This window comes from Bos grunniens, chromosome 1 (assembly GCF_055505025.1).
Source record: "Bos grunniens cultivar Pamir isolate PY7600 chromosome 1, Bosgru_T2T1.0, whole genome shotgun sequence".
NCBI lineage: Eukaryota > Metazoa > Chordata > Mammalia > Artiodactyla > Bovidae > Bos > Bos grunniens.
In genome coordinates this window covers 20,433,300-20,459,004 of record NC_141165.1, presented here as the reverse complement: position 1 = coordinate 20,459,004, position 25,705 = coordinate 20,433,300, and the positions used below count along the sequence as shown (strand labels likewise).

General features: G+C 36.3%; 1 protein-coding gene across 2 annotated transcripts in view; it reads right to left on the bottom strand.

Annotated features, from left to right (window-relative positions):
* The window catches only part of DNAJC13 (DnaJ heat shock protein family (Hsp40) member C13), a 162,744-nt gene that overhangs the window by 71,456 nt on the left and 65,583 nt on the right, over nucleotides 1-25,705 (bottom strand). For both annotated transcript variants that reach the window (XM_086351611.1, XM_086351531.1), the window contains exons 13-22: nucleotides 25,159-25,258; nucleotides 18,828-18,935; nucleotides 17,972-18,127; nucleotides 17,159-17,215; nucleotides 14,673-14,794; nucleotides 12,390-12,465; nucleotides 9,300-9,395; nucleotides 8,398-8,541; nucleotides 4,865-4,947; nucleotides 3,048-3,201 (exon numbers count right to left, since the gene is read on the bottom strand). In XM_086351611.1, the coding sequence (XP_086207737.1) occupies nucleotides 3,048-3,201; nucleotides 4,865-4,947; nucleotides 8,398-8,541; nucleotides 9,300-9,395; nucleotides 12,390-12,465; nucleotides 14,673-14,794; nucleotides 17,159-17,215; nucleotides 17,972-18,127; nucleotides 18,828-18,935; nucleotides 25,159-25,258 (1,096 nt within the window). The remainder of the gene's footprint in view (nucleotides 1-3,047; nucleotides 3,202-4,864; nucleotides 4,948-8,397; nucleotides 8,542-9,299; nucleotides 9,396-12,389; nucleotides 12,466-14,672; nucleotides 14,795-17,158; nucleotides 17,216-17,971; nucleotides 18,128-18,827; nucleotides 18,936-25,158; nucleotides 25,259-25,705) is intronic.

Sequence of the window (25,705 nt, the reverse complement as noted above, 5' to 3'; positions counted from 1 at the left end):
AAATGAAGTTCTCTGCAGAAAATAAAATTTTAAGCAAAAGGAACTGCAAGTAGAAAGACCTTGATTCAAGAATATGAATTTCATGTTTTTGGGGAAGCCAGAGTGGCCAGTCAACAGTGACAGCATACCAGGAGATGAGATCACAGAAACACTGCTTCGATTTAGGGGATACATATTTTGTTTTGTAAGTCATTTTAAAGACCCAGGCTTTTACTAAGTGAGTTGGGAAGCTATAGAAGTACCAGAGTGCTTTGAGCAGAGAAGTGACAAGATTGACTTACACTATAACAAGATCATACTGCTAACCAAGTAGATAACAGATTGCAGAGAGGCAATGGTGGAAGCGCAGAAATTGCTACAATCCCATAAAGAGAAGAGGGCTGGATTCTGGGTACATTTTGAAGGTGCACTGAATAGAATTTGCTGACAAATTCTATGAATTGGGGCATAAGAAAAAAGATGATTTCAAGGGTTTTGACTAGAAAATAAGGAGTAGTCATTATCTAAGATTAGAAAGACTATATGTGAACTAGATTTGAGGGAAGAAGCAGAGCACAGTTTTAGAGCTAAGTTCTGGAAGTTTATCAGATATCCAATTCATAAAGCAAAAGCATGAAATCTAGAAAAGAAAGTCTAAGCAGACGATAAATGTCTTAAAGCCATCATCATGTGTATGTGCTAGTTGCTCAGTCATGTCTGACACTTTGCAACCCTATGGACTCTAGCCCACCATGCTCCTCTGTCCATGGGATTCTCCATCAGTTCAGTTCAGTTCAGTCACTCAGTCGTGTCTGACTCTTTGCGACCCATGGACTGCAGCACGCCAGGCTCCCTTGTCCATCACCATCTCCAGAAGTTTACTCAAACTCAAGTCCATTCAGTTGGTGATAGCATCCAACCATCTCATCCTCTGTCATCCCCTTCTTCTCCTGCCTTCAATCTTTCCCAGCATCAGGGTCTTTTCCAGTGAGTCAGTTCTTCACATCAGGTGCTCAAAATATTGGAGCGTCAGCTTCAGCATCAGTCATTCCAATGAATATTCAGGATTGATTTCCTTTAGGACTGACTAGTTTGATCTCCTTGCAGTCCAAGCGACTCTCAAGAGTCTTCTCCAACACCACAGTTCAAAAGCATCAATTCTTCACTGCTCAGCTTTCTTTATAGTCCAACTCTCACATCGACACATAAATACTGGAAAAACCACAGCTTTGACTAGACGGACCTACATCGGCAAAGTCTGCTTTTTTAATATGCTGTCTAGGTTTGTCATAGCTTTTCTTTCAAGGAGCAAGCATCTTTTAATTTCATGGCTGCTGTCACCATCTGCAGTGATTTTGGAGCCCCAAAAAATAAAGTCTCTGTTTCCATTGTTTCAGAATCTGTTTGCCATGAAGTGATGGGACCAGATGCCATGATCTTAGATTTCTGAATGTTGAGTTTTAAGCCAACTTTTTCACTCTCCTCTTTCACTTTCATCAAGAGGCTCTTCAGTTCTTCACTTTCTGCCATATGAGTGGTGTCACCTGCATATCTGAGGTTATTGATATTTCTCCCGGCAATCTTGATTCCAGCTTGTGCTTCATCCAGCCCAGCATATTTTGTACGATGTACTCTGCATGTACGTTAAATAAGCAGGGCGACAATATACAGCCTTGACGTACTCCTTTCCCGATTTGGAAACAGTCTGTTTTTCCATGTCCAGTTCTAACTGATGCTTCTTGACCTGCATACAGATTTCTCAGGAGGCAGGTAAAAAGTGTTAAGTCGCTCAATCATGTCCGACTCTTTGTGGCCCTATAGACTATATAGCCCACCAAGCCCGCCAGGCTCCTCCGTCCGTGGGATTTTCCAAGCAAGAATACTGGAGTGGGTTGCCATTTCCTTCTCCAGGGGATCTTCCTGACCCAGAGATCGAACCCAGGTCTCCCACATTGCAGGCGGTCTCTTTACCATCTGAGCTACCAAGGAAGCCTCAGGCAGGTAAGGTGGTCTGCTATTCCCATATCTCTTAAGAATTTTCCACAGTTTTTTGTGATCCACAGAGTCAAAGGCTTTGGTGCAGTCAATAAAGCAAAAGTAGATGTTTTTCTGGTACTCTCTTGCTTTTTCGATGAGCCAACAGATGTTGGCAATTTGATCTCTGGTTCCTCTGCCTTTTCTTAGCCCAGCTTGAACATCTGGAATTTCACGGTTCACGTACTGTTGAAGACTGGCTTGGAGAATTTTGAGCATTACTTTGCTAAAGTAATTACTTTCTCCATCAGTAAATAACAACAACAACAAAAAAAACCCCATGAGAATGGATAAGAGCACCGAGTCAATATAAATGAAAAAGAAGACCAAGAACTGATCCTTCAGGGCCAAGCAACATTTAGCAGTTGAACAGTAAGGAAAAATGAGCAAAGGAGGCAGAATGGACAGTGAAGGAGAAAATCCTCAAGAATACAGATTCCCAAAACCACAGTAAAGACAGGTTTTTCAAAGGGGAGGCGATGAGCAATAACAAATTATCAGTAAGTTTAAGAAATGCGGTTGGGTTAAAGAGCAAAGTCAGCAGAGTCATGAACATGATCAAATTTACAGCTAAAATAAAAATTTAGACACACAAGAGACAGCATTCCACCACCATGTTTCTTGTTCTTATTTTGTCATTATTCACATCACTATTTCAATAGAGCAGCAAAAAAAAGGCCACATTCAGAATTAAAATAACACAAAAAGTCTATTGAACAAGGTACAAGAAATAAGAGGAACAAGTATGTTTCAACAAAGAATCTAAAGGGAAAGAAAACAAGCACAGAACAGATCTAGAATGCATAGGATCAAATCTATTAAAACTCCTACATGATTTTCAGGTACAAAACCCAGGTACTTAACAAATTTAATTTTTCATTTGTCTCAGGCAAAGTAAAAGTTTTCCAATATTTCCTGTATAAAATTATAAGTGAAAGGGAGAGATATACATTAAGCAATTACAAATTAAAAAAAAGCATAACTCCAAACTAACACTTTTAAAAAATAAATACACTACAAAAATTAAAATTTACCTCAAATTCATGATGGTTCCAGGAGATAACATTAGCACTACCAAGCTCTCTATCAATATTAAATGCTCTCATTTCAGATTCAAGACTATCTCTCAATTCTTCTCGTGTTTTGAAATTCCAAATTAAGTTTGACCTGGCATGGTCCTGACCAAACCTAGATATACATGTAATCAGAAAATAGTGGGAAGCAATAAATAATTTTAAAAATCTACAAATCTGCCTAACAATAACTTATAATAAGCAACAGGAGAATTAATAAACTTTAGCAAACATAAATAAAGAAAATAAAATCTCTGTAAAGTTAGTATAGTAAAATATTAATAGTAAAATTTCAATCACAGGTATACAAGTGCTCATTGTAAAATTCTTTTACCTTTTCGGTACATTTGAAAGTTTTCATTATAAAATGGTGAGGGGGAAAAATGAAGCCAAACCATAAAACAAATCTGTATGGATTTCAAAACAAGGAACTGATACTTTAATTTTAATATTTATTGTTAACATAAATTAAGAAAAGAATTATAAATAGATGACATTACAGGTTGGGGATAAGAATTTCTGGATAATTGAGTGTGGAAGTGTGTGGGATGAGCAACATTCCAGATTAGAACCTTACTAACTATCCAAGAAAAAATACTACTACACTGCCAACCTCTGATAGATATTTTCAAAATACCTTTCTTTTATTCCTGGAATTATTTAACTATCATAATAAATTTGAACTCAAGTCTGAACTAAGGGTGGGTGGGCTTCCTACCATTCACTTTTAACCTGCAATCCTCCTAAAAAGTCTGATACCAGAATTTCAAGGAAATTTTAGGGAGGGCAACACAACTGAGAAATTCCAGAAGAAGAAAACCAAGGAATATTCTTAAGGCCATATTATAAACACACTACACTCATAAGGTACTGTGGGAAGATTCTAAAGCACTTATTTTCCCCTATATAATCAATAGCAGCTTCCAGACTGAGTAGTGTGAATTATCTCAAAAAAGTTTTTGCAAACTCCACCAAATGTTTCAAAGTCCTTCAATGTGTGTATAACTGTGAGCGTGTGGGGAGGGTGTTAAGATGGAGGATGCTGGGATGAAACAGTAGATGGGGAAGAGAGGCTACCATGGAGAAGGCAATGGCACCCCACTCATGGATGGAGGAGCCTGGTAGGCTGCAGTCCATGGGGTCGCTAAGAGTTGGACATGACTGAGCGACTTCACTTTCACTTTTATGCATCGGAGAAGAAAATGGCAACCCACTCCAGTGTTCTTGCCTGGAGAAGCCCAGGGACGTGGGAGCCTGGTGGGCTGCTGTCTATGGGGTCGCACAGAGTCAGACACGACTGAAGTGACTTAGCAGCAGCAGCAGAGTCTACCATATTAGAAAGGCTGGAAAAGTATATGAGGTCAGCTCCCTGGATGTCCATTTCCCACAAGTCTCCTTATGTTTTCATCATCCAGCTCTTTTAAGACTGTATTTCCAACAAGGCTTAAAGAAGTTACAGTTATATCTAAGCCACAATAAAGTGTTTTAAAGTAACCATCTCTAAGCCTTAATAATTCTAAAAGTTCTTTTGGGTCATCAGACTACCAACACTCTACAGAAAGTCTTAATTTTATGAAAGCATCACTAATCATACCAATCTTTCTTTTTTAATCATACCAAACTTAACAGCTATAATTCTTCACCCTGATAGCATAAAAAATACCTATAGCATAAAGCACTGCATTCAGGCAAAAACAAAGAAACAAACAAAAAATTGTCATGATTTTTCTAAGACCAATGCTAAATTTAATTAACTGGAAAAGAGGCCTAAAGTTTACCTATAATAGAAGAGATCCCAGTTTGCTTCTATTTTTATTCTTTGTCTTCTCTTTCGAAGAACTACTGGCTTTTGATTTATATTCTGGAAAAGAAAAAAATGTCATAGTGCTCAATCAGGAACTATTTAAATAAGCTCAGTGAGAATCTCATTATTTTGTAAGTGATGAGAAACATTTCCATTATCAAATTTTGGCAGAGACAAAATTAATGAGACAGAATCTATAAAATATAGAATATGAGATTATATCACAATGTATTTATAATACTTTGTCAGCATGTATTACTATAGTGTTGCTGAAATAGTTTCCATGTAGCCTGAAATTATTTTTTCAAATCCAAACTTTGTTAATAACACTGAAAAACAGGTGACTTATTTTAAACATTTACATGCAGTTAATATACAAATCATATCATAGCAAAAAAATAAACACAAAAGATTAGAGGTTACTAAATTGCTACCAAAGACAAGAGGAACAAGTATAAATTGAAATAGCTGATGGACAAAAACTAAGTAGCTATATTCATATACATGTGAAATACAACTTGAATTCAATTTACTAAACAAAGAATATCAAAGACAACTTCACATACCAGGCAGTTTAGTGTATTTCATACATGTAGCAGGGACTTAAACTCATCATGTTGTTTCTGTCCTGAATTTAATTGTTAAAAGGGGGGAAAATTTTTTTAAATAAAAATGAGTGAGCCTATATATCTACACTATCTCTATTACACAAATTCTGCAAGGATGCCATCAGTAAAAATTATCTTTAAGACTAAAGGCCCACCTACTTCTCTAAAGACTATGAACCAAATTTTAGGCAGTCATAAACGTATCTGAGAATTCAAAGAAAGTTATGGTCATATTTCACAGAAAGGCACATACATAAGGTTTATAACTGGAGGGGAAGATTTCAAAGATTTCTTGGAAGTCTGAAGGTTAAGAACCTTTGTTCCAAGTAAAATATGTAGATATCAATCATGAAATACTAATCGTCAATGTGACTTTCTAAAAGTAGAAAGTAGCATAGATTAAAACATGAAAGTCAGTAACTTCATTAAGGAAGTGGCAAACTATATAAAATAAACCAATAAAACAGAGTAGATATCACAGAAAGAATAAAGGCAAAGTAGTAAATTTTAAAAAGTAAATGCTGTTTGAAATATAAAACATATTGACTGAAGAAATACTCCCTACAAATTTTAATTCTATGCATTATCATGAAAACTAATGTTAGGTGACTTGAATACAGTATATAAATAGCTCAAAATTTTAGTTTTAAGGACAAACCTTTCCTTAAAACCTCTAATTAAGTAATACTATCTTCAATTTCCCCTGCCCTCAGGACAAAAAGCTGGGAGTCTAGAATTATAAAAATGTAAACACTATGCAGAAAAAGGACAACCAGCTTGTCTTAAACTAAGCTAATTTAGAGATGCAGGTTAAAAGCTCTAAGTGGCTAAACAAACCCCTAAACTGTAAAAAAAATTTACATAACATAAATAAGAAAAAACCAATTCTATACATTAGCCAAAGGTTATTATTAACACAACACAGAACATCAGAAATGGAACTGACTTTCTAAACATTCTGATTACATAAGAAATGCAGGTCATTTTAAGACTAAATAGTTAATCTGGACAATGATTAATTTTCAGACTTTAGTTGAAGCTCATTAATTACATATTTTGATATTAATGTTTCCATGAATAAAGTAGTCACAAAGATTATTCACTGTTTTATAAAGAAATTAATGTTGAAAACAGTACTCTGGCAGAAATAATTAGTTTACTACCACAATAATTTACTGACTAGCATATTAATATTTGGTGTCATTATTTGCTTAGCACTTTAGGTAATATCTCATGTAAATGAAACCAACTAACTGATAAAACATTATTGAAAATAAAAATATTTCTTTTCCATCTTAATTCTTACCTTTAAATAATAGATGCCATTCACATTTCTAGCTAAAATAGCTTTGTGTTCAATTTTATACTGGATAAATGTTACATATGAAATCTGATGCAAAAACTTATTTTCTGTATAATTACACCCAACAGCTTGAAACAAGTATTACTTCAGCAATGGGTTTAACTACTTGAACCCAGAAGCTTGCTATTTTTAATAACTATGAAAATCGTTCATATCTAAAGCCTTTCAATTTTCAAATGCTATAGCAATATTATCATGACATGTATTGCCTTTTATTATACGTACTTTTAATACTAACTTCCTTGTGCATCAAAGCAACCTCAAAGGACAGAGATAAGAGGTACTGCTATTCTGATTTTATGAAAAAGGAAAATAAAATTCTGAAAACCCTTAACTTACCATATGGGTTAGTAAGTGACAGAACCAGGCTCAGATGTAGGTTAACCAATTCAAAGTTCAGTCTTTTTACTATCCTAGACATTTGAAAGCCTATCTATTGATTCTTTATAGTGATATGTCACTCATTCAAACTAACATTAACTCATTATGCTCAAGTTCTAAAGAACTGAATTTTGGTCTCAATTTCAGATCGACACATAAGATAATAATATTTCTGTTCTGGTGCACCTGATGCCTTAAGTTTAGACATTCTGGAAATTCATTAAGAAACCTATTTATTTTTAGAGACATATTATTTTCCTTGAATAAGAAAACAGCTACCTTAAATAAAGAGATGGTTCAAGAGAAAGAATATAAACATGGTCAACAAAATCCGAGATCAAGTCAACTTTTACATGAAACCTTAAACCATTTTCAACCACGGTACATTCCATCTTAGATAGAAGGATGAACATTACTGGATGAGGTTCTCTAGCACATACTACATGCTGAAGAATGAAACAAACTGTTTCAGATCTGACCTTGATTTGAAGAAGTAATAATGAAATTTAAGTACATACAGTAAATTTAACAATGTTAATCTTATTTTCAAAATACTTGTCTCAAAAAAGCTAAACAAGAAGGGCAGTTTTATTTCAATAGATAACAAAACAAAGTTCAGACAAGGAAGGAAAAAGATATATATGAAATTAAAAGTGTGGACACTGTTCAGTTATGGAAGAAAAATTAAGAGTGAAAAGAGAAAGTGGCAGTTGCTCAGTTATGTTCGACTTTTCGTGACCCCGTGGACTAGAGCCTGCAAGGCTCCACTGTCAAGGACCGGCGCCCACCAGACTCCTCTGTCCATGAATTCTTCAAGAAAGAATACTGAAGTGGGTTCCCATGCTCTTCTCCAGGGGATCTTCCCAACCAGGGCTTGAATCCAGGTCTCTCACACTGCAGGCAGATTCTTTACCATCTGAGCCACCAGGGAAACCCAAGAGTGGAATTTTATATTAAATGATTAAAATCCTAACCACTGATTCATGAAACTATGAATTAAGAAGAATTTATATAAAACATAATCAGAACTAGGTGATGTATCTTTTCAGGTGTTCCGTCAAAAGTATCTGACTACCATTTCTATGAACAGTGACAACTGAAGTAACCTAGGATACATGGAAGTCTTAGAAGTTCAGAAGAAGACTTTATTTTTACCTCTTTTTGTGCAATGCCCATTCTATCCCTCCAGTGCATTAAGACAAGATCCACTTTTTCTTTGGCAAATTTTTCAACTTCTTTAGCAGCTTTTCCAGCTAGTCTTTGCCACTCTGGAACTTTATTAAATTTTCCATACTGATCCTATTAAATAATGTTGAATTCAATTACAGTCCTATATTTGTGAATTTATTTTAAAAATATAATTAGAGTGAGTCACACTATTTTACATGATTAAACAAATACTCAGAAAAAAAAAAAAAACAGTGGAAAAACAAAGTGAACATTTCCACAACATATTATATATTTTGTCCAAGAAATCTTAAATTTTCTATTTTACAAAATGAATATTTTAGAGGGATAGCAAGATATTAAGTGGGAGATGGGTGCAGACAGAGAAATGAGGTGAAGAAAGGAAACAAACACATTCTAATTGTTATTATATGACATCATTACAACAGCATACCTTGAAAGTCATTAAGTAATTTTCTCAAAGATAGCCACCAGTAATAATTAAGACTGCTTTGTAAAGGAAAAAAAGCCCTACTTAGATTAATTTTTTCAATGTTAGCCTCTTTCACCATTTATCAATTTATGTATTATGTGTTAATATCACTTTATAAATTTGAAACAAATTTTTAAAAAATCCATTATTTAATGTGCCTATATGCTGTTAGAGAAAAAAATACAAGATAATTACTATTCATAAAATTAGATTCTGGTGATAACTTAATTCTAAAGATTATAGAACTGTACACTAAAAATAGGTTAAATTTTGGGGATGTAAATTTTACTTCACTAAAGCTGTTAATAGTAATAACTTAAAGGAATACTACTAATTAAGTGTTTCACAAAAAAGTACTCTTTCATACTGAAAAAACACTTATGACAAGGATATTTACCATTGCTATTTTCACATTATCTCTAACGTGCATCCTATCAGTATCCTTCTCAGGAACTGGATCGGAGCTGTCCAAGTATGCCAGCAAGCCTGGGGGCTAAAAACAACAATAAAAAACAAGATATACAATCCATTTTCAAAACAACTGCACACACAAAATCTAGCCTTCAAACACCAAATAAATTAATACGATGACTTAGCTTGAATGGGCGAATTTAATTCAGACAATCACTGTACCTACTACTGTGGGCAAGAATCCCTTAGAAGCAATGGAGTAGCCCTAACAGTCAACAAAAGAGTCTGAAATGCAGTAAGTACTTCGGTGCAATCTCAAAAACAAAACAATGATCTCTGTTCGTTTCCAAGGCAAATCCATTCAATATCACAGTTACCCAAGTATATGCCCCAAACACTAATGCTGAAAAAGCTGAACGGTTCTATGAAGACCTACAAGACCTTCTAGACTTAAGACCAAAAAAAAGATGCTCTTTTCATCATAGAGGACTGGTATGCAAAAGTAGGAAGTCAAGAGATACCTGGAGTAACAGGCAAATTTGGCCTTGGAGTACACAAAGAAGCAGGGCAAAGGCTAACAGAGTTTTGCCAAGAGAATCCATGGGTCACAGCAAACACCCTCTTCCAACAACACAGAGACGACTCTACACATGGACATCACCAGATGGTCAATACCAAAATCAGGTTGATTATATTCTTTGCAGCCAAAGACGGAGAAGCTCTATACAGTCAGCAAAAACAAGACCAGGAGCTAACTGTGGCTCAGATGAATTCCCTATTGCAAAATTCAGACTTAAATTGAAGAAAGTAGGGAAAACTTCTAGACCACTCAGATTTGACCTAAATCAAATACCTTATGATTATACAGTGGAAGTGACAAATAGATTCAAGGGATTAGATCTGATAGACAGAGTGCCTGAAGAACTATGGATGGAGGTTCGTGACACTGTACAGGAGGCAAAGATCAAAACCATCCCCAAGAAGAAGAAACGCAAAAAGGCAAAATGGCTGTCTGAGGAGGCCTCACAAATAGCTGAGAAAAGAAGAGAAGGTAAAGGCAAAGGAGAAAAGGAAAGATACACCCATCTGAATGCAGAGTTCCAAAGAATAGCAAGAAGAGATAAGAAAGCCTTCCTCAGTAATCACTGCAAAGAAATAGAGGAAAACAACAGAATGGGTAGGACTAGAGATCTCTTCAGGAAAATTATAGAGATACCAAGGGAACATTTCATGCAAAGATGGGCTCAATAAAGGACAGAAATGGTATGGACCTAATAGAAAAAGAAGATACTAAAAAGAGGTGGCAAGAATACACAAAAGAACTATATAAAAAATGTCTTCATGACCCAGATAACCACGATGGTGTGACACTCACCTAGAGCCAGACATCCTGGAGTGTGAAGTCAAGTGGGCCTCAGGAAGCATTACTACAAACAAAGCTAGTGGAGGTGATGGAATTCCAGTTGAACTATTTCAGATCCTAAAAGATGATGCTGTGAAAATGCTGCACTCAATATGCCAGCAAATTTGGAAAACTCAGCAGTGGCCACAGGACTGGAAAAGGTCAGTTTTCATTCCAATCCCAAACAAAGGTAATGCCAAACAAAGTTAAAACTACCACACAATTGCATTCATCTTATACGCTAGCAAAGTAATGCTCAAAATTCTCCAAGCCAGGCTTCAATAGTACATAAACTGTGAACTTCCAGATGTTCAAGCTGGATTTAGAAAAGGAAGAGGAACCAGAGATCAAATTGTTAACATCCGCTGGATCATCAGAAAAGTAAGGGAGTTCCAGAAAAACATCTACTTCTGCTTTATTGACTATGCCAAAGTCTTTGACTGTGTGGATCACAACAAACTGTGCAAAATTCTTCAAGAGATGGAAATACCGGACCACCTCATCTGCCTTCTGAGAAATCTGTATGCAGGTCAAGAAGCAATAGCTAGAACCGGACATGGAACAACAGACTGGTTCCAAATTGGGAAAGCAGTATGTCAAGGCTATATATTGTCACCCTGCTGATTAAACTTATATGCAGAGTACATCATATAAAATATGTTAGGCTGGATGAAGCAAAAGCTGGAATCAAGATTGCCAGGAGAAATATCAATAACCTCAGATATGCAGATGACACCACCCTTATGGCAGAAAGGGAAGAAGAACTAAAGAGTCCCTCAATGAAAGTGAAAAAGGAAAGTGAAAAAGTTGGCTTAAAACTCAACTTTCAGAAAACTAAGATCATGGCATCAGTCCCATCACTTCATGGCAAATAGATGGAGAAACAATGGAAACAGTGAGAGACTTTATTTTCTTGGGCTTCAAAATTACTGCAGATGATGACTGCAGCCATGAAATTAAAAGACGCTTGCTCCTTGGAAGAAAAGTTATGACCAACCTAGACAGCATATTAATAAAGCAGAGACATTACTTTGCCAGCAAAGGTCCATCTAGTCAGAGCTATGGTTTTTCCAGTAGTCGTGTATGGATGTGAGAGTTGGACTATAAAGAAAGATGAGTACCAAAGAATTGATGCTTTTGAACTGTGGTGTTGGAGAAGACTCTTGAGAGTCCCTTGGACTGCAAGGAGATCTAACCAGTGAATCCTAAAGGAAATCAGTCCTGAATATTCATTGGAAGGACTGATGCTGAAGCTGAAACTCCAATACTTTGGCCACCTTATGCAAAGAACTGATTCACTGGAAAAGACCCTGATGCTGGGAAAGTTTGAAGGCAGGAGAAGGGGACGACAGAGGATGAGATGTTTGGAAGGCATCACCTTCTGGATGTACATGAGTTTAAGCAAGCTTTGGGAGTTAGTGATGGAGAGGGAAGCCTGGCATGTCTCAGTCTATGGGGTTGCAAAGAGTTGGACACAACTGATTGACTGAACTGAACTGATGATTTAGCTACTGAGGATAACATTTATTATATGATAACTCCTTTGATTAGTATCTTTTATATTAAAAACAAACAGGTAAACTAAAAAAAAAAAAAAAAACAACAACCCTTAACCATATAAATAACTTATCAATGAAATTTTATTGGGTAAGAATATATATTCAACTGACTTACCAAAATGCGTTTCAACAAGTTTGTTGCAGTTGCATTATCAGCTGTCCAGAGTCCGACTAAATGTCTACTTAGCTGTCTGAAAAAAGCAGACGTTGAGAAAGGTTTGCTGCTTTATCTCAGCTAGAACAAAAAGGAATTTTTAAGAACAACATATCATGTAAGAAATAAGACTACAGTTAAAAAAAAAAATTCTACCTACTCAATACTCTGTAATAACCTATATGTGAAAATAATCTAAAAAAGAGGTGATATATATATATAACTGAGTCATACTGCTGTACATGTGGATCTAACACAACACCCTAAATCAACTATACTCCAATAAAAATTAAGGAAAAAATCATTCCGATGTTAAATACTAAAAATTAATATTTTAACTTGAGATATATGAGTTAGTAATTCAAATATTACTAACATTTCAATATTTTCCTCAAATTAAAATGCTTCCTTCTTGAACTCATCAATTTTCAACAGATCTAAACATGAAGAGGTAGGTTCTTACCACATATTTTTAAAGACAGGGAAACAATTAGACTTGATAATATAATTAGTTTGTATTACAAGTCCTGCTATAGTGATCATATCATTCTGGAATTCTTTGGAATTCTGAACATGAGCAAATGTCAACTATGTTCTAATACATACTTCCTGGCAAGGTCAGAGATAGAAAATATTTTCAGTTTTGAAGTCCGAACAAAGACTTAAAAAGCACTTTTGAGCTAAAAGAATATTTTGATTCAAAGTGAGTATCTAAGATTCACATTGAATCTAGGACTTAGTCATTTATTAATCTTAATCCCCATGATGATATCTGTTACCCAGACTGGAAGCTTCTTGTAAACAGGGAATACATTTTATTCACCAGAGACCCTTCTATGCTTTGGTAGGGATTCAACCGCCATTTGCAATAAGAATGAGGATGAATCCTGTGAGGGGAATGACCAAATAACCACTTAAGGGCATATATGTTTCACTACCAGAAGAAAGCAGTTTAATAAGAAAACCCAAACTGTGATTTGTTCTGACACCAAAAAAACAAAAATCACTACTAAAACTGTTTACTCTATGTCTCTCTGGAAGCCTATTAACATACTGAAGTAATAACACATAATTTCCTTCACTGGCATTTGCTAAGTGTCGTATTAATGATTCCTAAAAAGATTTTAATTAGAGATAAGAGATAACATTTTATAGCAGCAATTTATAAAAGATAAAGCAATGTAAATGATAAATAGTATTTCTATTATAATTTGACAGTTTTTCAATATTGTTACTGATCACAGTAGGGAATGCAACTGATTGATTAAACTGATTAATAAAAAGTAAGACAAATAGGAAAGGGCTAGCATAGGGGTTTAATGGAATAAGATATTAAATAGTCTCTACTATGTAATATCTTAGCAAATATATAAGGCAGTACATCAAGGAAATAACCTTTTTATATCTTTTTGTTTTCACAAGCAACACTGAAGACTACTTTTATGCCTAGTATTTTCAAGTAAGGGATGCAGATAGCTTCTCATAATAGTAAAAACAGAAAACTGCTGGCAGAGCAGCATACTACAGTAGCCAATAACCAAACATAGGTGATAAATACATGAAATTTTATTTCTACAATAAAGTAAGCATAAGTCAGCAATTTACACTATTATTTTAAAAAGCCAAAAAGAACATGATTAAAGTATTACGTCAAGAATTATAAAGAAGAATTAAAAGAGCCGGAATTCATACAGCAGGGAGTAAACAGATTTGTGTGTTTCCTCATATTTGAAGGATTTTTTTAAAAGAGATGATTTACCTAAGGGAAAACCTTTAACTGCAAGAGACTTAGGATAGGCTTGATTAGGTAAGGCTGGCTAGATAATTAAGTTTTCTTTTTTCTTAGAGTACCTAACAGACCAAAGTTATTTAAAAATCACTAGGTGGGTCATCTACATACAAGATAACCAGGAGGAAATGTAAGGAGAAAAGCCTTGGGGACATGTGGTTCTAGTTCCGTCAGCTACAAAGCACTCTTTTCCATGTTCCAGTCCCATGACTATGTGGTGTAGAGCTGGATGAGCAGAGAGTGGGGGGAAAAAAGCAGTTTTATTTTTTTCCTCCCCAGTTATGCAGGGACATGGACAATGATCTTTTGGGTACAATCTTTCCATAAGGAAAGGACAAGAACTAGGTGAATCAAAAGAAAATGAAACATCTGTGTAATCCAAACACTCTGTTTTATGTAATATCTGAACCCCTCCTCTAAACAAGTTAACTGATAGCAAATTAAATTTAACCTACCTATTTGTAAGCATCCTTTGATCTGAGCTTATTGTAAACATCGCAGTATGCAAGTGTCGAGGTAAGGCACCTTCACTTAGGGCAAGCTCCTGCATTTTTGTGGCAATTTCTTTGTCACCTTCCTTTGGAAAAAGGGTAAGATGATCCCTAAAGCAACAATCTAAAGCAAGCTATTTTAATTTTGTTAATTTTACATCTCTAGATAAAATAATTATTCAGTATACAATGTAATAAAAAATTAAATATGCAACTCCAATTATCTGAAAATAACATAGGTGAATAAAATTATAAGTCATTTAAAAACATTATTTGCCTTTGGAATAAGGTTTTAATGTTCCAAGATATAGTTATCTCATGAATTATACATTGCTTAACTTTAAAATTAGGTTCATTCCTTGAGTATATATCAGCCAATGAAGGGGAGAGGTGACTTACAGAAATCAGTAACTCCTACCAAAGGCATCTGCAAACCTGCTTGCTCTTGTTGACAAAGATATATTCACTTTTATGGTGAATACAATTCTTTATTTTTTTTAAAAAGAATGATGTGATGTTGAGGTAGTTCTTTGTATTCTTATTTCACTCTGCTTATTTAGACTTACTTTCACAAAAGGGTAGGATAGATAGGACTACTAATCAAAGATAAATAGAGCTATGAATTAAGCAAGCACTGTGATATTTAAGATGTGTGAAAAAGTAAAAATACAATGTTACTGAAAAAAAGTACAAGTATATAGTATAACTGAAGATTCAGAAGTATACAAATGTACATGCAGTATGAATATGTACATATACCATTTGATACAAATGAATGTAGTATGTATATAAATATACATAGTATGTATATGTACATATATAATTTTGAACATGGTCTGAGAGGAAATTCACCAGAAAACTAACAGCTGTTGTCTCTGGATGGTAAAAATACAGGTGATTTATTTCTTCCTTGTGTTTTTTCTGAAAAACCCAATACTTCTTAAAAAGATCATACACTGCTTTTACAATCAGAAAATAGCAACTTAAGATATTTGCCAGGATTTCAGTGTAAATTAAAAAAGCCTCCCTATACAGACACTGCTCTAGTAACTGGCTAGGAATCTGACACCTGTGACTTGTACTGAAGTCAAAATGGCCTTTTGGTTATATCTGCCACTCATTAAATATTTCTGAATGAATGGCAATATATTAATGGATCAAATCCAGGAAGACTCATTGGTATGGTCTCATGGTCCTAACTGTCCTTGGCGACTTCAAACTATGTAAGTGAGAGATGTGGCATTTACTTTGGAAGCTAATATTAAGCATAGAACCTATTAGCTGAAGGGGGACAATTCACTTTTATTTCATGAATACACTAAAAATGCAAATAAACTTTGATGTTCCAACCAATCTAAGTCTATATATAATTTTCAATAGCTGTTTAACAGTATACTAATACTGTGCTTATTATTTAGCTACTTGTTATATTTATGAACTATAACGGCAGAGTTTTTTGACAAAGAGAGCATTCTTACATTTTATCCAATTATGACAACAAAAGTATATAAAAGCCATTAAACTTATATTGTAAACATCCAGTATGTAAGTTCATATTAATAGCCATGATCTCATCTTCTAAAAAATATCTATCTATACAAAGTCGCTCAATTGTATTTTACTCTTTGTGACCCCAAGGACTGTAGCCTGCCAGGCTCCTCTGTCCATGGAATTCTCCAGGTCCGAATATTGGAGTGGGTAGTCATTCCCTTCTCCAGGGGATCTTCCCAATTGAGGGATCGAACCCAGATCACCCACAGGGCAGGCGGCTTCTTCACAATCTGAGCCACCAGGGAAGCCCAAGTAAACTGGAGTGGGTAGCCTGTCCCTTCTCCAGGGGATCTTCCCAACCCAGGAATTGAACTGGGGTCTCCTACATTGCAAGTGGATTCCTTCTTTCCCACCTGAGCTACCAGCTGAGCCCCAGAAAAAACACATAAGGCTAAAGCAACTATCCTGCAGAAGCAAGAGTTCATGTCCAACAATATCATGTCCTGATCTCTGGGGCTTAAATATATATGCAGGTTAGCATGAGAAACTTTGTGTTTCAATATTTATTTAATACTACTTGGCTATAAACTAACTCCATTAATAGATTACCATATAGACTTAGTACCTGAATGAAGTTTCAATACCATCACCACTACCATCCATAAAAGAGAGGAAGAGAGAAACAATGCTAACTATTCTTTTAAAATAAAACAAATAATGGAGGACCACAAAAATTCATTTGCTCTAAATCTACTTACTTAAGAACTTTAAATTCTTAGTTTATTATTGAAGGATTGTTGTTGCAAGTAGTTTAAAAGTAATATAAACATTTAAAATTACTTTTCTTACCCAGAAATACTGCATATTTCCCATAAAAGACTGAAAGTAACTTTGTCAACCCAAGTTAAAAGAGCCAATCAACATTCAAGTAAGTTGAACTTTCAAAATTGTTTTCTCACCTCTATTATTGCCTTCATAACCAATCCAGCTCCCTTTATAATTGCCATGGAAGGATGCTTTAAAATAGGGAGAAAAAAGTATCACAGAATAAAAGAGTTTTATTCCAACATATTTAGGGGTTGCTCTTAAGAGGGATACACAGTTTTATGCAAGGTATTAAGTCATAAAATTGAAAGTGAAACCCTTTCACCCTTTCAAGCCATAAAATTAGTACAAAGCTACATCTCAAAGTCAGTTCACAGTATGGTTTAAAAATTTTAGGTATTCTTACAATATACCTTTACAGATACTACAAAGAGTTTACAGAAGTAGAAACAGCTAGTACTAACGTGAATAATTATATATATTCTACTTATTGGAATGATAAATATAAAATAATTATGATATTAACATAACAGAAATAGACATTTATAAATATAAATATCATATATACACATGTGCATAATAAACATGATGGCATTATATGAAATAAATGTTTTCAATTGCTCATGAAAGGCCCTGCTAAAGCTCACCTTAATATTTGGAAATTTATAAAGAAAAGAGAACTTTGAGTTGATCACAGGAAAAAAATCAGTTTTCCACTACTTTTAAGATGGAAAAGATGGGCAACAGAGTCAAATATTGATCAAAAGCCATCAATAGAGCTCTACATGAAACATTAAGAAATCAGTGAAATATTCTAATACTATAACATACTAGGCTGTATTTATTTAGATTACCACAGAAGCACACATACATTATTTTATAAACAAACTGACCAAAAAGTGGTTCTCTCGGATTAGTTGTTAGCTGATAAAAGTGTAAGCTCTCACCTGAAAGAGTTTAAAGAGTGTTCTTCCATTGGATGCTACCATCTCCAAGAGCATATCGAACTGCTGCCCTTCTGTTGTCTCACTATATGGAGCACACAGGGCAAAAGTAAGGAAGTCCAAGAGTGAACTAATAACTAGGGCACCAGTCCCATGATCCTGAAACAAAGTAACATATTACCTTGGCTTAGCCCAGAGAGCTTCACAGCTAATAATGGGTTTTTTTCTGTTATCCTATTATGTGAGAAGTAAACATTTAATTTACCAAAATGAATTTTAGAGTGCTCTCAACATGAGTACTACTCGAAGCAGTACTTGTTTTACTAATGTAGTATATCCAGTGCTTATCTTGTCTCAGAAAGAAAACAGTTAAAATTCAGTCAAATTTCAAGAGAATAACCAAGACTCCTCAAACATGTATAACTAATGTTAATGCATATTTGTATAAAAGGCAATCTTGGATAAAACCTGCAAAGCTCTAGCAATCTGTTCATATTCCTTCTAGATGTTACAGACTGCCCATCTCCAAAACTGTTAACCAATGATTGAGGAATAAAAAAATTTTTTAAAGCAAATTATTTCATAATGACATTTTTAAAGCGAGCAGAAAAGTAAAAATCTGGTATATAACTAAAAAGTTAAAGGCTTTGTAATTTATCCTTTCCTAAATAATTAAATAGCCTTAAGACACTATTTTATAGTAATAAAATAAGTAAGTGAGCAAGCTGAATTGTAACCAATACTGAAATGAGGGCCACAATTTAAAACAAAACAGAACAAAAACTGTCCATGTTGTATTTTCAGAATATCCTCAATCTCTATGGTATCACTCATCACGACAAATTTAATTTTAACTCACCACATGGGAATTAAATTTCTCCAGTAAGTTTTCCAGAAACTTCTTTGAAGAGAGAAGAGAAGCTTTGTTTAGCTGTTCTTGTCTTAAATCATAGTCATCATGCATGGGCTATTGATTAAAAACAGTGATAAATTCATAAGCAGTTGTATCACATAAATGCTATTTATGAAGAGTACTCACTGAACACTGAAAGAACTAAAAACTACATCCTTTAAATTTAAGGCAGAAAGGAAACTTGTGATAAGAAAAGCAAGCAGAAATGATAATTTCTACTGGGTCTGATGAGACTGTGGATAATTTGCCTAAGCGTAAATAGTACTGCAAGGGTACTTTTGAGAGAATAAGTCACAGATCTCCCTCTTAAAAGGCAAATAACACCCATTCTGCCTCCCACAATTTTATACTATAAATTTGAAACTATAAACTTAGCATTTTAAAGTAAGTACATTTTAAAGTAAGTACTAAAATTAACACCAAATACTTCATTGTCTCAAGATGATTCACTTTTGACAGTTGGAATAAACTAAGAGCATAAAAAGGATTCCAGCATGATAGTTAGGAGTAAAGATCAAATTCTAATTCTGGTAATGACTATAGCCAACCTTCAGTTCACTTTAGTCGCTCAGTTGTGTCCGACTTTTTGCGACCCCATGAATAGCAGGATGCCAGGCCTCCCTGTCCATCACCAACTCCCGGAGTTCACTCAAATCCATGTCCATTGAGTAGGTGATGCCATCCACCCATCTCATCCTCTGCCGTCCCCTTCTCCTCCTGCCTCCAATCCCTCTCAGAATTAGAGTCTTTTCCAATAAGTCAATGCTTCACATGAGGTGGCCAAAGGATTGGAGTTTCAGCTTCAGCATCACTCCTTCCAATGAATACCCAGGACTGAACTCCTTTAGAATGGACTGGTTGGATCTCCTTGCAGTCCAAGAGATGCTCAAGAGTCTTCTCCAACACCACAGTTCAAAAGCATCAATTCTTCAGCGCTCAGCTTTCTTCACAGTCCAACTCTCACGTCCATACATGACTACTGGAAAAACCATAGCCTTGACTAGACGTACGTTTATTGACAAATACCTCTGCTTTTTAATATGCTATCTAGGTTGGGCATAACTTTCCTTCCAAGGAATAAGCATCTTTTAATTTCATATCTGAAATCACCATCTGCAGTGATTTTGGAGCCCCCAAAAATAAACTCTGGCACCGTTTCCCCTGTTTCCCCATCTATTTCCCATGAAGTGATGGGACCAGATGCCATGATCTTCATTTTTGGAATGCTGAGCTTTAAGCCAACTTTTTCACTCTCCACTTTCATTTTCATCAAGAAGCTTTTGAGTTCCTCTTCACTTTCTGCCATAAGGGTGGTGTCATCTGCGTATCTGAGGTTATTGATATTTCTCCCAGCAATCTTGATTCCAGCTTGTGCTTTCTCCAGCCCAGCGTTTCTCATGATGTACTCTGCATATAAGTTAAAAACCAGGATGATAATATACAGCCTTGACGTACTCCTTTTCCTATTTGGAACCAGTCTGTTGTTCCATGTCCAGTTCTAACTGTTGCTTCCTGACCTGCATACAGGTTTCTCAAGAGGCAGGTCAGGCGGTCTGGTATTCCCATCTCTTTCAGAATTTTCCACAGTTTATTGTGATCCACACAGTCAAAGGCTTTGGCATAGTCAATAAAGCAGAAATAGATGTTTTTTTGGAACTCTCTTGCTTTTTGGATGATCCAGTGGATGTTGGCAATTTGATCTCTGGTTCCTCTGCCTTTTCTAAAACCAGCTGGAACACCTGGAAGTTCACGGTTCACGTATTGCTGAAGCCTGGCTTGGAGAATTTTGAGTATGACTTTACTAGCATGTGAGATGAGTGCAATTGTGTGGTAGTTTGAGCATTCTTTGGCATTGCCTGTCTTTGGGATTGGAATGAAAACTGACCTTTTCCAGTCCTGTGGCCACTGCTGAGTTTTCCAAATTTGCTGGCATATTGAGTGCAGCACTTTCATAGCATCATCTTCCAGGATTTGAAATAGCTCAACTGGAATTCCATCACTCCACTAGCTTTGTTCGTAGCCAACCTTAGACACAGTTAAATTACTTTAAACTCTCTCAGTTTCATTTTCCTCAGTTATAAAGAGGGAATAAAAATACTTACCTTATTGGATTATTATGAAGCTCAAATGAGATAATTCATCCAAAATTATTCAACACTACTATTACTTTTTGTTCTAGTGTTTCCACGAATTCTTTTTAAAATTACTTTATGCACTTTTGTCTGTTCTGGGTTTTCACTGTTCTGCACAGTCTTTCTCTAGTTGTAGCAAGTTGGGGGGGCTACTCTCTAGTTGTACACAGGCTTCTCGTCATGGCGGCTTCTCTTGTTGTGGAGCACTGGCTCTAGGGACCATGGACTTCAGTAGTTGCGGCTTGCGGAATCCAGAGAGTGTGGGGTTCAGTAACTGTTGAGCAGGGACTTAGCTGCCCTGTGGCAGCTAAGTGGAATCTTCCTTACCAAGAATCGAATCAGGTCCACTGCATTGGCAGGTGAATTCTTAACCACTACATCACCAGGGAAGTCCTTCACCAATTCTTTAATGGAATTACTTTTAATAAAGATAATAAAATCCACTTTGGGAATAAATGCAAGGTTTTGTACAAGTGATTTTATACAAGGTTTTATACAAGGGCTTCCCTGCTGGCTCAGACAGTAAAGAATCTGTCTGAGATGCAGGAGGCCTGGGTTCATTCTCTGGGTTGGGAAGATCCCCTGAAGAAGGAAATGGCTACCCACTCCAGTATTCTTGCCTGGAGAATCCCATGGACAGTGGAGCCTGACGGACTACAGTCCATGGGGTTGCAGAGAGTAAGACACGACAGAGCAACTAACACATTCAAGTGATTACTTATACTTAATGTATACCATTAAGTCTGCCTAAAATACTTACTATAAGGAACATATGCTCTACACAAAATTGAAATAAACCAAAAATTTCAGTTTTACAGCTTTCTCCCCACAATAAGCTGTCTGCAAGTTAAGAGTTTTACCTCGCAAACCGGTTTCAAATGTGCCTTCTTTAGTCCATCCTACTTCAGCATTTCATTTCTTACATGATAATTTGCTCTCCATGCCTCTAACTTGACCTCTAATCTATACTTCCCATACCATCCATGAATTTCCTAAAATTCCACAACTGACATGTTACCATTCCTCTGTTGAAAAAATCAGTTTTCTTTAGCATGCAAAACTAGCTTCCTTGATACAAAAGACTGTTTATGGTCTCTGCACACATCTCTAGCTCTAACTCCTAAACCTGTGTGCCTACATTCATGTTATGATCCAGTCATATTCAATTATTTTTCGTTTCCCAAATAAACTTTTGCCTATGCTAATTATTCTTCCTGCCTCTTGAGAAACCTGTATACAGGTCAGGAAGCAACAATTAGAACTAGACGTGGAACAACAGACTGGTTCCAAATAGGAAAAGGAGTAAGTCAAGGCTGTATATTGTCACCCTGCTTATTTAACTTATATGCAGAGTACATCATGCAAAATGCTGGGCTGGAGGAAGCACAAGCTGGAATCAAGATTGCTAGGAGAAATATCAATAACCTCAGATATGCAGATGACACCACCCTTATGGCAGAAAGGGAAGAACTAAAGAGCCTCTTAATGAAAGTGAAAGAAGAAAGTGAAAAAGTTGGCTTAAAGCTCAACATTCAGAAAACTAAGATCATGGCATCCGGACCCATCACTTCATGGCAAACAGATGGGGAAACAGTGGAAACTGTGACTAACTTTATTTCTCTGGGCTCCAAAATCACTGTGGATAGTGACTGCAGCCATGAAATTAAAACACACTTACTCCTTGGAAGGAAAGTTATGACCAACCTAGACAGCATATTAAAAAGCAGGGACATACTTTACCAAAAATGGTCTGTCTAGTCAAGGCTATGGTTTTTCCAGTAGTCATGTATGGATATGAGAGTTGGACTGTGAAGAAAGCTGAGTGCCGAAGAATTGATGCTTTTGAACTGTGGTGTTGGAGAAGACTCTTGAGAGTCCCTTGGACTGCAAGGAGATCCAACCAGTCCATTCTAAAGGAGTTTAGTCCTGGGTGAACTCAAGCTGAACTCCAGTACTTTGGCCACCTGATGCAGAGAGCTGACTCACTGGAAAAGACCCTGATGCTGGGAAAACTTGAGGGCAGGAGGAGAAGGAGACGACAGAGGATGAGATGGTTGGATGGCATCACCGACACAATGGACATGGGTTTGGGTGAACTCTGGGAGTTGGTGATGGACAGAGAGGCCTGGAGTGCTGTGGTTCATGAGGTCGCAAAGAGTCGGACACGACTGAGCAACTGAAAACACTGAATTATTCTTCCTTAGGAAAGTCTTCTCACAACTAGAAATATCTACCTGACCTTTAAGATTCAGATCAAGTGTAACATATTCCATAAAGACTAACCTAGAACCTTTTGTCTTCTCATCACAAAATCATAATCAAGTCCTGCTTTTTAGGGATCCCACGGCTCCTACTATGTATACAGTTATATACAAATGTGTAGCTCAACATTCAGAAAACTAAGATCATGGCATCTGGACCCATCACTTCATAGCAAATAGATGGGGACAGTGTCAGACTTTATTTTTTTGGGCTCCAAAATCACTGCAGGTGGTGATTGCAGCCATGAAATTAAGACGCTTACTCCTTGGAAGGAAAGTTAGGATCAACCTAAATAGCATATTCAAAAGCAGAGACATTACTTTGCCAACAAAGGTTCGTCTAGTCAAGGCTATGGTTTTTCCAGTGGACATGTATGGATGTGAGAGTTGGACTGGGAAGAAAGCTGAGCACCAAAGAATTGATGCTTTTGAACTGTGGTGTTGGAGAAGACTCTTGAGAGTCCCTTGGACTGCAAGGAGATCCAACCAGTCCATTCTAAAGGAGATCAGTCCTGGGTGTTCTTTGGAAGGAATGATGCTAAAGCTGAAACTCCAGTACTGTGGCCACCTCATGCGAAGAGTTTACTCACTGGAAAAGACTCTGATGCTGGGAGGGATTGGGGGCAGGAGGAGAAGGGGACAACAGAGGATGAGATGGCTGGACGGCATCACTGACTCGATGCAGATGAGTTTGAGTAAACTCCGGGAGTTGGTGATGGACAGGGAGGCCTGGCATGCTGCGATTCGTGGGGTCGAAAACAGTCGGACACGACTGAGCAACTGAAGTGAAGTGAAGTGAACCTTACTAGACTGTTAGCAAATTCAGGGAGGAATTTTTTTTTTTTTTTTGCTTGAGTCTTTCTCTTTATTTAGCAGGGTACCTCCTTCAAAAGAAACCAAAGAGTTTTTTAAAATTTCCATCAATATGAACTTATGGATTTCTTTTTTTTTTTTTTTAATTTTTTTTTTAAACTTTACAATATTGTATTAGTTTTGCCAAATATCGAAAAATGAATCCGCCAGAGGTATACCTGTGTTCCCCATCCTGAACCCTCCTCCCTCCTCCCTCCCCATACCCTCCCTCTGGGTCGTCCCAGTGCACCAGCCCCAAGCATCCAGTATCGTGCATCAAACCTGGACTGGCGACTCGTTTCATACATGATATTATACACATTTCAATGCCATTTTCCCCAATCTCCCCACCCTCTCCCTCTCCCACAGAGTCCATAAGACTGATCTATACATCACAGCAGGATCCTCTATGACCCACCTCCCAGAATATTGGAAGTAAAAGCAAAAGTAAACAAATGGGACCTAATTAAACTTAAAAGCTTCTGCACAACAAAGGAAACTATTAGCAAGGTGAAAAGGCAGCCTTCAGAATGGGAGAAAATAATAGCAAATGAAGCAACTGACAAACAACTAATCTCAAAAATATACAAGCAACTCAGGGAGGAATTTTGTCTTGACATCTTAGTATTTCTTTTTGAAAACAGCACAGTGCCTAGTTTATAGGCTATGCTTAGCTCAGTGGGTAAACAATCTGCCTGCAATGCAGGAGACCTGGGTTTGATCCCTGGACTGGGAAGATCCCCTGGAGAAGGAAATTGCAACCCACTCCAGTATTCTTGCCTGGAGAATCCCATGGACAGAGGAGCCCGGCAGGCTACAGTCCATGGGGTCCCAAGAGTCGGACATGACTTAGTGACTCAACTAACTACTACTACTAAACAAATGTTTACTTGAATAAGTAAATGGCTGTAAGAGCAAGTTAGGAATTATAAAAACACTGAATTTAACTGAAACAATAAAATCTAGGTTTGTGAAAATTGAAACCATCAGTCACATAGATTCAGCTTCCTTGAGAAAAACACCAGTACTTACACACATGAGGGCACAGAGCATATCAACAGCTGCATGGATGACTCCATTGTTGCTCCTCTTGAGTGCTTTTACTACCTTCACTCCAAGACGCTCCCGAAACCTCATGGGACAAAACAACAGCATATAGTAGCAACACCAGAGCATCGTTCTATTATTTTACTATAAAACTATTACACAGTAAGTTATTTTAAGTTTCTACTACATTACTACAGCAATTACATATTCTGAATCCCATATCTAGAACATAACAGTTTTCATAATTTTTTTCCTTTGGAGGGGCTGGGGTGGGCGGGGGAGCAGTTGAAGGTTGATTAAAGCTAAAAGGCTTGAACTTCCCATTCAAATTCACTAAAACAAGAGTCAGTAATATCATGGGTGAATGTATAAATAAGAGTCAGCAATATCATTTCCATTCATTCATCTTGCTTTTTTATATCTCATGAATAGAAACTACTATATCACCATATTAAAAAGTAACAAGTTTAATCAGATATAAGGAGGTAAATTTGTTGATTATTTGCTATTTTGAGTTTTTCAAATTCTTACT